An 11,613-nucleotide genomic window follows, 5' to 3' on the forward strand; every position below is an offset into this window, starting at 1 on the left:
CCGTAGTGTCCTAGCAACCCGTTTGTCTAATTGGGTAATTACCACATAACTTCTTTATGTTAATAAGGGCAAGCACTTGTCATACAAAACGAGAAGTACTTGACAAGTTGTCGTTAAGCTCATAAGTCAACATCGATGCACACATAAGTTTTTTTCCCCATATTAATTGTATGCATGGCATGGAATATTGCCAGCGTGACTTCAGTCTGGATCTAGTGCCTAGAGGTACGATCGATCTCCCCCAGTCCGTACACCACTCGGCATGGGTCTCTCCGGGTGTTGTTATTTTATCGCAAGGATGAGGACCCATTCATAAAGCATCTGGCACTCGATAAGTCTGGACGGAGTAAAAATGGCAAGCAGGCGAAGACAGCGGAGTTTGGATGACTCCACAGGAGCTCCTAAGGTGACTTTATAAATGTTGATTAATAACTGTTTTGACAATCATTATTTTAAAGTAACTTTACCTATAAAGTGAACATGCGGGTCACTTGTACATCTCTTTTTGGGATACAAGTATTGCGCTGAAATGAGCCGTTGTGCATGGTCCCAACATTCCTCATAAAAGAAATTACACATTATAGCTATTTCTTATTTTCCACACCATGCACAAGTTTTAAACATCATGGCCTATATCACTTAAGTTTTTGTAATGACAAATGATAGAAAAGGCTGTTGCAAACTGGACCTTAGTGCCTAGCCTATAAAACATTGGTGATGGTCTGACGTTTCGACCCTAACACATGCAGAACAGAGCCTCCGCTTCAACACCTGTGTGTCTAGGCTATACATGTTTATGTGTTTTGATGTCATGCCTTACAAATAGGTCGAAACGTCAGGCCATTAACTATTTTTGGTTATTATGTTATGAAGATAACGATATAGGCTATACACCCCCCATCCACGTATATGAATGTTAAATGGATAGGACATTTCAAGTTGTTGCACTAAATACATCACTTCAAATTCCTCCCAAATTATTGACACAAGAAGAAGAGTGACAGGACGCTAAACAAAGCAATGTTGGTTTGGCTTTTGTGTTCTAAAGTGCCCGCAGCCTGAGTGTATAGTTACTTTAGTGAAAGTTTACAGAGTAAGAACTGCTTGTTTACTAACTTTCAGCGAATGTTTTTCTCAAAAGGTTGATGCACATCCCAAGGGAAGACGTCGGGCATCTATCGCCGTTGTACCGTCTGCAAACTCGGCTAGAATGGTGAGTGCCATTCTTGTCCAAGGGACTCACAGTCTCCGGGGACGGAAATCGCTGGGACGTCACCGCCCGGGGTGGAGCAAGGCTAAATATCCGTACGGGGGAAGAGAGCTTTTTGGGAACGATATGACTTTTGGTGGAAGAAGGGGCCTTGACCAGTGGCGATATAATGTCATCAGAGTCTTTTAATTTTGTCCCGGCACTATTATTTTTTCTTTTATCCCATTTTAAAATCGTTTTATTCTATGGCATGCGAGATTCTTTGGCGCATTTTATCCCATGGGGCAGTTTGGATGGTCTGAAAGAACTAAAAAATTATAACGTTTTAGTGGACGACAATATATTGCAATATTATACATTCTTAATTAACTTTAGAAAGTTTGAGTTCTGGAGACTTCATTGCAATCCTTTTTTTTTAAAGTCTGAGCAGTGGGGTGCCTTACTAGTACAGAGTCCTTGGGCAAGCCGCCAGCAATAATCATTTACTCGCTCATAAATGTTAACATTCTCCCATTTTGTAAAGCCCTACAATTACAATTACAATTGAAGCAGAAAGAACGGGTCAATAGAGCAATCTTCAACATTTATTGCTCTGCAAAACAGGTCATCAGTCACATTAGCCTATATGTGGTGCAGACAATGTGGTGCGTTTTTCTATGCGTTCGTCATAGCCGGATTGTGAGAGTTCGAAGTGACATTTTTTTAGACTGGCTTATAACGGTCGGATTGGTGCTAAAATCAATTTGTCATCTACGGTCTGAATAAGAGAAGAAAAAGAAGAAAACAAACCTAGGAATTAGAAACTTATAAAAATACATTCTTTAGGTAAAACATTACTAGCCTAATTTGTGTCATTTTCATTTCAGTTGCAAGATATGTCAAAGTTCTTCAAAAAGGTAGATCCCCTCTTTATTTTTTATTTTTCTTGTCAGGATCATTTTCCGTAGGGGATGATGACCATGGTCGATGCGTACGGCAGGAGTCTGACACTCATGATTGATTTGCCGTGAATGCCACTCATGTTTTTTGCTTACATTCAACTGATTTTTTCCCTAAAAAATAGCTGTGGCCCATTCCACCATTCTACATAATTTTGTTATTATGTTTCTCAATAAATTGATGGGGTGGCTGCCCGCCGGAGGAGAGTGCGCCCGGAAAACGGAGGTTCCTTTTATTGGCATGTTGGAGTCCACTGCATTTTTCAGATTTTAGGCGGTTTCCACTTTCAAATTATTTTCAAACAAAATTACTACTTTTTTAATCCAATGAAATATTTAGGCTACTAATTTTGCCCAAATTTTGCAAGTTATTGTTTCAAGGTAGAATCTCACACACAGTTTCGGCCCACTTGGTTGCCCGCTGATACGGGCACTGTACACACTCGATCGCCCGCCAAAGTTTTTTATAACTCATAAAACAGTCGTTGTGTTCCCACTTAGTTACAAAATGGCGTCCACATCAACCAAGAGAGGGAAGGGGAAAACGTCCCAAATAAGCATCCAAATAACCGGGAAAGGCTCTGAGGCATATAAAGACGTAGACTGGAAAACATTGAGTGTAAGACAGTGATTTAATTGATGTTAAAAATACGTTTTGTTGTCGTAATTTAAACACTTTTACAGTTACTTGAAAATCTTGTCGTTCGTGTGACGTCTGGCCGTTCTGTGTGTGTTGTACACGGCGGGCAGCAGATGATAGAGACGGACGGGTGTGTGTGCACGGACAAAATGACGAAAGGGTTGGCTGTGCTGCTGTGTGTGTGTGCAGTGCTGTCGCAGACATGGTTCCGCAGACATAATTTACCCCCTTTTTTTTGAGGGGGGGGGGGGCTCACAAATGTATATTGAATTGAACCATATTTAATAAAAAACATTAGGGCATATTTAGTTTACGTTGGTGCGTGTACAGGCATGTACGCACCAACTACACGTTGCGTAAACACACCTCCGTTTTTTTTTAGGGCGCTACAGTGTGACCTTGTTTACTCAACACAAGTACTCCACACGACCAGTCGGTTTGTACCGTGGGGGCATAGTTTTCCCCCACCAAATGGGTACAGAATTGAATTTCAATCCCCGTAAACTGCGTAAGAGTCTTCCAAAGTTCACTCTGTGTCTGTAAGTAATATTTCTAAATTAAATATCACGCAATTAACGCAACCTCCGGCTACCTCCGGCTACCTCCGACCTCCGACTTTTACCAACACCCGTTTTTGATGTGGAGGGGAGGCTTATTATTTAATTAGTTGATTTCATTTGAAATTGAACCAACCATTTTTGTGCATTGTTGATCTCATTTAAGGGGGAACACGAGGGTAAGTGTTTGTAAAGTTTAAAACTTACCAACAATAGTCAATAAATTATTAAAGGCAGTGGACACTATTGGTAATTACTCAAAATAATTATCATAAAACCTTACTTGGTAATAAGTAATTCTAATTGGGAGAGGTTGATGGTATAAAACATTGTGAGAAACGGCTCCCTCTGAAGTGACGTAGTTTTCGAGAAAGAAGTAATTTTCCACGAATTTGATTTCGAGACCTCAAGTTTAGAATTTGAGGTCTCGAAATCAAGCATCTGTGTTTTTTCTTTCATTGTACCCTGCAACTTCGATGACCGATTGAGCTCAAATTTTCACAGGTTGGTTATTTTATGTATTTTGAGATAGACCAAGTGAGAAGACTGGTCTGCGACAATTACCAATAGTGTCCACTGTCTTTAAAGACACTTGACACCATCGGTAATGGTCAATACTCAAAGACCAGTCTTCTCACTTGCTGTATCTCAACATATGCACAAAATAACAAACCTGTGAAAATGTGAGCTCAATCGGTCATCGAAGTTGCGAGATAATAATGAAAGAAAAAACACCCTTGTCACACGAAGTTGTGTGCTTTCAGATGCTTGATTTCGAGACCTCTAAATTCTAAATCTGAGGTCTCAAAATCAAACTCATGGAAAATTACTTCTTTCTCGAAAACTATGTCACTTCAGAGGGAGCCATTTCTCCCCATAACAAGTAACCAAGAGTAAGGTTTTATGCTAATAATTATTTTGAGAAATTACCAATAGTGTCCACTGCCTTTAAAAGAGCACAATAATTGTTTTTAAACTTGTTTAAAGCCATTATACTCTTTCGTTACAGAAAAAGAAAATAAAAATCACATATTTACAAATAATTTACAGGGTTTACAATAGGTAATGGTGAAAGACTTCTCTTGAAATATTAGTCCATGAAATGCTTTACTTTTTGAGAAAACATTAAAACAATATCAATTCTCGATAGCGAGAATTACGGATTTATTTTAAACACATGTCATGACGCGGCGAAACATGCGAAAACAAGAGTGGGTTTTCCCGTTATTTTCTCTCGACTCCGATGACAGATTGAGCCTAAATTTTCACAGGTTTGTTATTTTATATGTAAGTTGTGATACACGAAGTGTGGGACTTGGAAAATACTGTTTACCGAAAGTGTATAATGACTTTAATGAAGGCATTAACTCGAAAACCAAAGGCTTGCAGCAATCTTAGCACTTTTTTTTTGTACATAAATAATGTCATACAATCTTATTTGTAATCACCTACTTATTTTATACTCTAAAGGACGATGAAGCTAAAGCTATTGAGAAGGGAAAATCATTAGCTTGGAATGTCCTGTCTAACACTCAGACGCTGGCGCTTCAAGACCTGTCTGTGGAAGATGTGGAAAGGTAAAAATTACGAAGTTTTAAAAGGTTTATCACAAGTAAAGAATGAATAACTTCTGAGTTTCCCAAACTCCGCAGTCCTTTTTCCCCAGTTTTTACAGACGGTTGTGCACACATGTTAACACCATATTTAGAAAAACATCCCACTCTAAGTATCATTTCCGAGTGAGGTTAACCCATCAACTGCGCAGGTTATAATTATGATATTTCATGTAATTAAACAAAGGATACCTTCTTAGTGAAGTTAATCACTGTAGCTAGCTCACAAGCCTGAGGAACCAGTAAACAAGGGTGTTTGCTATGTGAATCACAAACACCAGGTTAACTCCCTACTCTTCCATTGATAAGTGTGCTGTGGTGCATTTCTCAAAGAGTTAAGACTAGTCTTAGGATGAGAGTTTTCCTACTTAGGACTAGCCTTAAAGGCAGTGGACACTATCGGTAATTACTCAAAATAATTATCAGCATAAAACCTTACTTGGTAACGAGTAATGGGGAGAGGTTGATAGTATAAAACATTGTGAGAAACGGCTCCCTCTTAAGAGACGTAGTTTTCGAGAAAGACGTAGTAAATTTCCGCAATTTGATTTCGAGACCTCAGATTTAGAATTTGAGGTCTCGAAACCAACACAACTTCGTGTAACAAGGTGTGTTTTTCTTTCATTATTATCTCGCAACTTCGACGACCAATTCAGCTCAAATTTTCACAGGTCTGTTATTTTATGTGTATGTTGAGATACACCAAGTGAGAAGACTGGTCTTTGACAATTACCAATAGTGTCCAGGGTCTTTAAGTTTTTAATATCTCCTATGACTAGTCCTAAGTTAAGACTAGTTCTAACTCTTTGTGAAATCGACCCTAGGGTTCTTTCACAGGCACTAGCAATTCTAGTACAAGGGACCTGTGACTTAATGTCCCATCCAAAGGACAAGGCAATCATAAAAAGTAGCTTGCTCAGTGACTCAAGTGCCACACTAGAGACTTGAACCCACACTCTGCCCATCAGAACCACAAGAGCTTCATCAGTCTAGTGGTCAACTGTTTGCATTGACAAGCCAATGTTGAAGGTGGAGCTCAACTGTACACAGAACTGTCTTTGTATGTACTTTCTAGCTCAAGTACCATCTCTTTCATATATGTTTTGTCTTTACCTATACCCCATTCTAGCAAACTGGCAGACATAATGAAGTTGAATAACTCAGAGATTGACCTGGGCGAGGCGATACTCCTCGACTACTACGTGACTGGATTCTGGTGGGCCAAGGAGCAAGGCTTCACCACACAACAAACATCTGGGTTCTTCTCGATTCTCCATCTTCTTCTTGAAAACATCAAAGGTATGCTACTAATTTTACACTTTCCAAAGTAGCTATAAGAAAAAGAAAGAAAACAAATCTGAAAGGATTTAAAGGCAGTGGACACTGTTGGTAATTACTCAAAATAATTATCATCATAAAACCTTACTTGATTACAAGTAATGGGGGAGAGGTTGATGGTATAAAACATTGTGAGAAACAGCTCCCTCTGAAGTGACGTAGTTTTCAAGAAAGAAGTAATTTTCCACGAATTTGATTTTGAGACCTCAAGTTTAGAATTTGAGGTCTCGAAATCAAGCATCAGAAAGCACACAACTTCGCGACACAAGGGTTTTTTCTTTCATTATTATCTCGGAAATTCTACCACCGATTGAGCTCAAATTTTCAGAGATTTGTTATTTTATGCATATGTTTAGATACACCAACTGAGGCTAGTCTTTGACAATTACCAATAGTGTCCACTGTCTTTAAACATGATGGTTTGAAATACGCTTTTAAAAAGGATGTTATTCACACCTCTTGTTGGTTGTGTTTTCTGTTTGGCTGAACCATTGTCATGTGAGGTTCAATAATATAGGTTAGTGCAAGAAGTTTGTGCCAGTGAGAAATTGACGCTATTCCAGCCATCTTGCTGCGCATTGTATTGTAACTAGAATGGAGTTCTCAAACATCTGGGAATATACTTACAATTTTGATGTAATAGTTATAGCACCCTCTCATAATGTTAACAGTGACCAGCAAGTAATGTCTTCATCTTGAAACGTGAGATGGTGGTAGCTTGTTTGATGTGAGGGAGATTGTTCCATAAATGAGGTGCAGCAAAATTGAAAACTACATTGACCATTATGTTTTGGTTGCAATGTTAGGGATTACAAGGGTGTCTTTGTTAGCTGAACGGAGGTTTCTAGTAGAAGTGTATGGATTGAGTTGATCAACAAAGAGCTTTTCAGAAAATTGTATTTTTCCCCCAAACCTTTTTTAAATATAAATTGTTTTATATCCAGCATTTCAAAGACTGTCAGGTACCAGCTTAGAAATCTGTCTCATATCCGTAAGTTTCTGACCTTAGAGGCAACCGTGGTTAAATCAACTACAACGCCTCCAGAACTCAGCTGCTAGACTTATCACTCGTGTCAAACGCTCATCTAATATCACCCCGACCCTACAAGCATTACACTAGCTTCCTGTTCGGGACCGCATCACCTTTAAGGTTCTCCTTATGATCTTCCACTCACTGGATGGCACGTCACCTGACTACATCAATGACTTAATCCATGTGTACAAACCTCCCAGACAGCTCCGCTCCTCAAACAACCTGCTCCTGAACGTTCCACGTTGCCTGCACTCCTGGGGTGATCGCTGTTTTTCACATGCCGGACCATCTCTTTGGAATAGCGTCCCACTTCAACTCAGAACAGCAGATACTTGTTCCAAATTCAAAAATCACCTCAAAACATATCTATTTCGGAAACAATAGCCTCCAAATTTTTAGTTGTCTTGTGTCAATGTGTATTAGCAGAGTTCTTGTTTTTTGCGCCAGGAGTGTCATCATTGACAGACATGGCGCACTAGAAATGTTAATTATTATTATTATTATTATTATTATTATTATTATTTCTTTCAGATAAACAGCTGTCCTTGTCAGACAATTTGTGCGAGTTTCGTAAACTTCTTGTGGGTATTGGGACTGAGGATGGCAGCCAGAGTGGAGGTCTGGATTTCTTTGATTTGGATCACGCCAAAACCATCACAGATTTCCTGAAGACTACGTAAGTTATCAAGATTTCTAAAAAAATTAAATATATTTTGTCTTATGTTTCAATATTCTTCAAGATGTCAGGTCTGATTTTTTTTGCCAATTTTGACCCATAACATTTAGATCATATTTCAAACAACTATTTATTTTAATTTATAGATTTGAGAAAGTCAAAAGGTGTTGCATGAAAAAATCCATCAATAAGTGGTATTTCACTAGTTAATTTAAAATGTGGAATAACTTATTGTCAGAATCTCGACACTAAATCACGCCATCAGCCATGTGCACACAACTTTTCATTTACATGTATTTTGTGCATTGTTCGAGATGTGAAAGTATTTATATGTTTGTAATGTTTAAATGGCAGCATCTGTCAAAATTTGAGTGAAAATTAATTGTGCAGTTTTAAGAAAAAAATATAAGTTTGAAAGAAAACAAATCTCTTTTTTAAAGGATGATGTCAAACTTCAAGCTAGCCGGTTTTTCCACACCAAACGGTAGACGATGCCAGAAACAAGATGTAAAAAGAAGCAATTACAAAGCATTTTATTTGGTTTACCCATACAACAATGTGTGAGTAAACACTGAGGTATGGTAAAACCAAATAATATTCCTTAACCCGATGCAAATTTAACATCCCTTAGATTAACAAAATATAATATTATCTTATTCAGGTTCTTCCAACATCATAGAATGTATGAGTTTCTGTTTCATTCAGAAAGAACGGAAGAGATTGTCGGGACAGAGGTAAGTAGATTACAAGTTCAAGAACTAACCCTCCCAAAATATGTTGGCAGACAAACGAGCAGATTAATTGGTATATACAACAAATATTATCGTCCCACTCCAAGGGCAGTTAAAATTGGTCACAGACATACACACAGTCTGATGACTTTTACAAAATAGATTAAAGGGTGTAGTACGTTTTGTAGGACAAAAAAAACAATGTCCACAGATTTACACTAAACTTACACAGTTTGAAGATAATGATAGTAGAAAGCTTCCCTGAAAATATTACGTGCTGAGGTGCTGTAGTTTTTGGGAAATGAGTAAAACAATGTCATGAAAATAATTTTCGTCTCATGAGACGAAAATTATTTTAAGCATTTACAAACATATTTTCATGACATTGTTATACTCATTTCTCAAAAACTACAGCACCTCGGTAAGTAATATTTAAAGGGAAGCTTTCCACTACCATTATCTTCAAACTCTGTAAGTTTAATGTAAATCTATGGACATTTTAAAAAAGTACCCAAATCCTTTAAAAAGGTCTACCGACACATTCTGATGTTTGCATCCCTGTGGAGACATCCTTTGTTCTTTCCTTTGTCCCTGTAGTTAAGAACCTCCTATTGACTTTACACACAACATTCCTTGTAAAGAAACCCAGTCTTTAGAATTCCCCCTATGTAGACCATAGAGTTATATATAAGAACTAGAGGTTCGACGAGTGATGCTTCGTGCACAAACGCCACGGGACCGCAAGATGACAAGTGCGTCATTCTGCACGCGCGTTGAATATGAAATACACGTTTGAGTTTTTTTTTATTGAACGCTCACGCGATGCTGTCTGTTCAACTTACAAAATGGCCGCACAAACACACGCTGTTAGATAGCTGTTTTGTCAACTTAGAAAATGGCCGCCTGGGCGCATGCCGGGGCGCGTATATAGGCCAGTGCGCCCTCTAGTTCTTATTATAACTCTATGATGTAGACCCTTTGTTTTCACTTTTCTGTTTTGTTCTCGGTCTCCATAAGGTAGTGAATATGAAATCAACATTTTGGGTCGTTAAACTCGTTTAAGTGAATTTAAGTGTAAGCATGCAAATCATTTTTGTCAACAGCTTTTAGTTGAAGTGCTCCCTCCTGCAACGATGCCCTACCCACCACCCCTTGATGAGGGTATCCGAGAGGAGGTGTACTTGAAGCATATCGCACCCGCCCCTCCTACTCCGACCCCTGAACCTCAGGTACAGGAAGATGTCGAGGAGACTCAAGAAACTGAGAAGACGCCGAGGGTTGAAGAGGACCTAGGTAAGAGCTGGATATTAGGGTGCCCCAGAGACCTCTATTACCCCCCCCCCCCCCCCAACGTCCAGGTGCACTTGATCGACTCGCCATTAATCTGTTGGCCATGATAAATCTTTTCAATTGTTTCAAATATGATGCGGTCAAACTAAATAAGTCATTTGTCAAAAACATCAGTGTGGAGAACGAGCCAAAACAGGTCAACAGGGTTGAACTTTTCATAAATGTGAAAAATCTTTATATTAATTCATCGAGCAGGTCCATTTTATTTGAAAGTAATTTCAAAGTTTCTTTCATAAATTTACTCCCCACTGCATTCTCTCACAGCCCCAGAGGAAGCTGACGCTGGGAAACAAGAAGATGTTCTCGCTGGTGTATCAGCTGATGAAGTCAAGGCAATGTTTGACGTCGTATCAAAGGAGCTTTTCGCTGGACTACAGGTAATGGGATTCTTTAAGGCCCAATTTCATGGCTCTGCTTACCGTCAAATTCTGTGATTAATTGGATCACTTTTCTCTTCTTCCTGCTCATGCGCGATTTTCTGCGCTGTAGCCCCATTGTATATGACGTCACACTCTCAAAAAGGAGGCAGATCATTGGACAAAAGCTGTTCTCTGTGCGTAAAAATGTGCGTGTGACCTCAGCGTACCCATAGCCTTTGGCGTTATGCAAGGGGGAGCTTTCTACACAATACAGAACGCGCCTCCAAACAATGCGCGTAATTTTGGGGTGTCAACTCTCTTTTGTGCATGTTTGTATAGGATTTTGACACCCAGGATAGGCACATGTGAGTACGCTGCGCATTTTGCAAGGGGTCTATAGCTGAATAAGTAATGAATGCCTAATAACTGTTTTCTAAATCATTTGTTCATGATTGCTTTTTTTATGTTCTTTTTCTTGCAGAGTGAAATTTCAGATAAATTGGTTGAGAGGGAAGGAGAGATAATTGGAAGAATCAACAAGATTCACAGAGTCATGGAGTCATAGTCTGAAACAACAAAAACATCTGAGAATAAAACAAGGACCTCAAAATTTAAGACATCCGTTCTGCTTTAGCTAAAATGAATCTTATGGACATGATGTCATTTCAGTAGGGCGCCCTCATCTAAAGGTCAAAAGGAGGTTGTTCATTGGCCAATCCTGTGCGCCACGCATGACAATCTATGCATTTGATTGTTTTGTGACTGGATGACAGCAATGCATAAGGTCTATACATGTACATGTACTGTGTTAAGGGCATAGTCTATGACTGGTCACCTGAAAAACTTTGCTACTAAATAAGCAAAATGAGTGTTTTCTGATGAACTCCGGGATGTGACTGTGGACAGTTTTAGGTTGATTGGAGGTCTGCATACAAGTATCATGCTTTGTTCTTGTAAGGGCAAGGCGGTTTTTCTCATTATGGGCCCCTGTATGAGCCCTATGCCAAGGTTTGGTGGCCCTGCAGCCGATTTCACGAAACGCTGGGATTAATCCTATCTCGTGTTAGGACGAGTAACCCGTCCTAACTTAGAATGGGTTCAATGGGTCCTAACGTATATGGATATGGAATTGAACTCATCCTAAGTCCTAAGATTAATCCTAAGTTAG

General features: G+C 39.1%; 1 protein-coding gene across 3 annotated transcripts; it reads left to right on the plus strand.

Annotated features, from left to right (window-relative positions):
* Positions 1-262: 262 nt before the first annotated feature.
* On the plus strand, positions 263-11,177 carry LOC139941144 (ciliary-associated calcium-binding coiled-coil protein 1-like). 3 transcript variants are annotated; one of them, XM_071937592.1, is made up of 10 exons: positions 263-406; positions 1,142-1,213; positions 2,077-2,106; positions 4,816-4,922; positions 6,088-6,257; positions 7,861-8,005; positions 8,667-8,739; positions 9,840-10,029; positions 10,351-10,463; positions 10,927-11,177. In XM_071937592.1, exons 1-10 carry the CDS (start codon positions 353-355, stop codon positions 11,008-11,010), a joined length of 1,038 nt encoding a protein of 345 aa, XP_071793693.1. In that variant the 5' UTR covers positions 263-352; the 3' UTR covers positions 11,011-11,177. The 3 variants fall into 3 exon arrangements, with proteins under 3 accessions (XP_071793693.1, XP_071793694.1, XP_071793695.1); XM_071937593.1 differs by lacking the exon at positions 2,077-2,106; XM_071937594.1 differs by lacking the exons at positions 263-406; positions 1,142-1,213; positions 2,077-2,106 and adding an exon at positions 2,631-2,767.
* Positions 11,178-11,613: the final 436 nt, after the last annotated feature.

Source organism: Asterias amurensis, chromosome 8, assembly GCF_032118995.1.
Source record: "Asterias amurensis chromosome 8, ASM3211899v1".
NCBI lineage: Eukaryota > Metazoa > Echinodermata > Asteroidea > Forcipulatida > Asteriidae > Asterias > Asterias amurensis.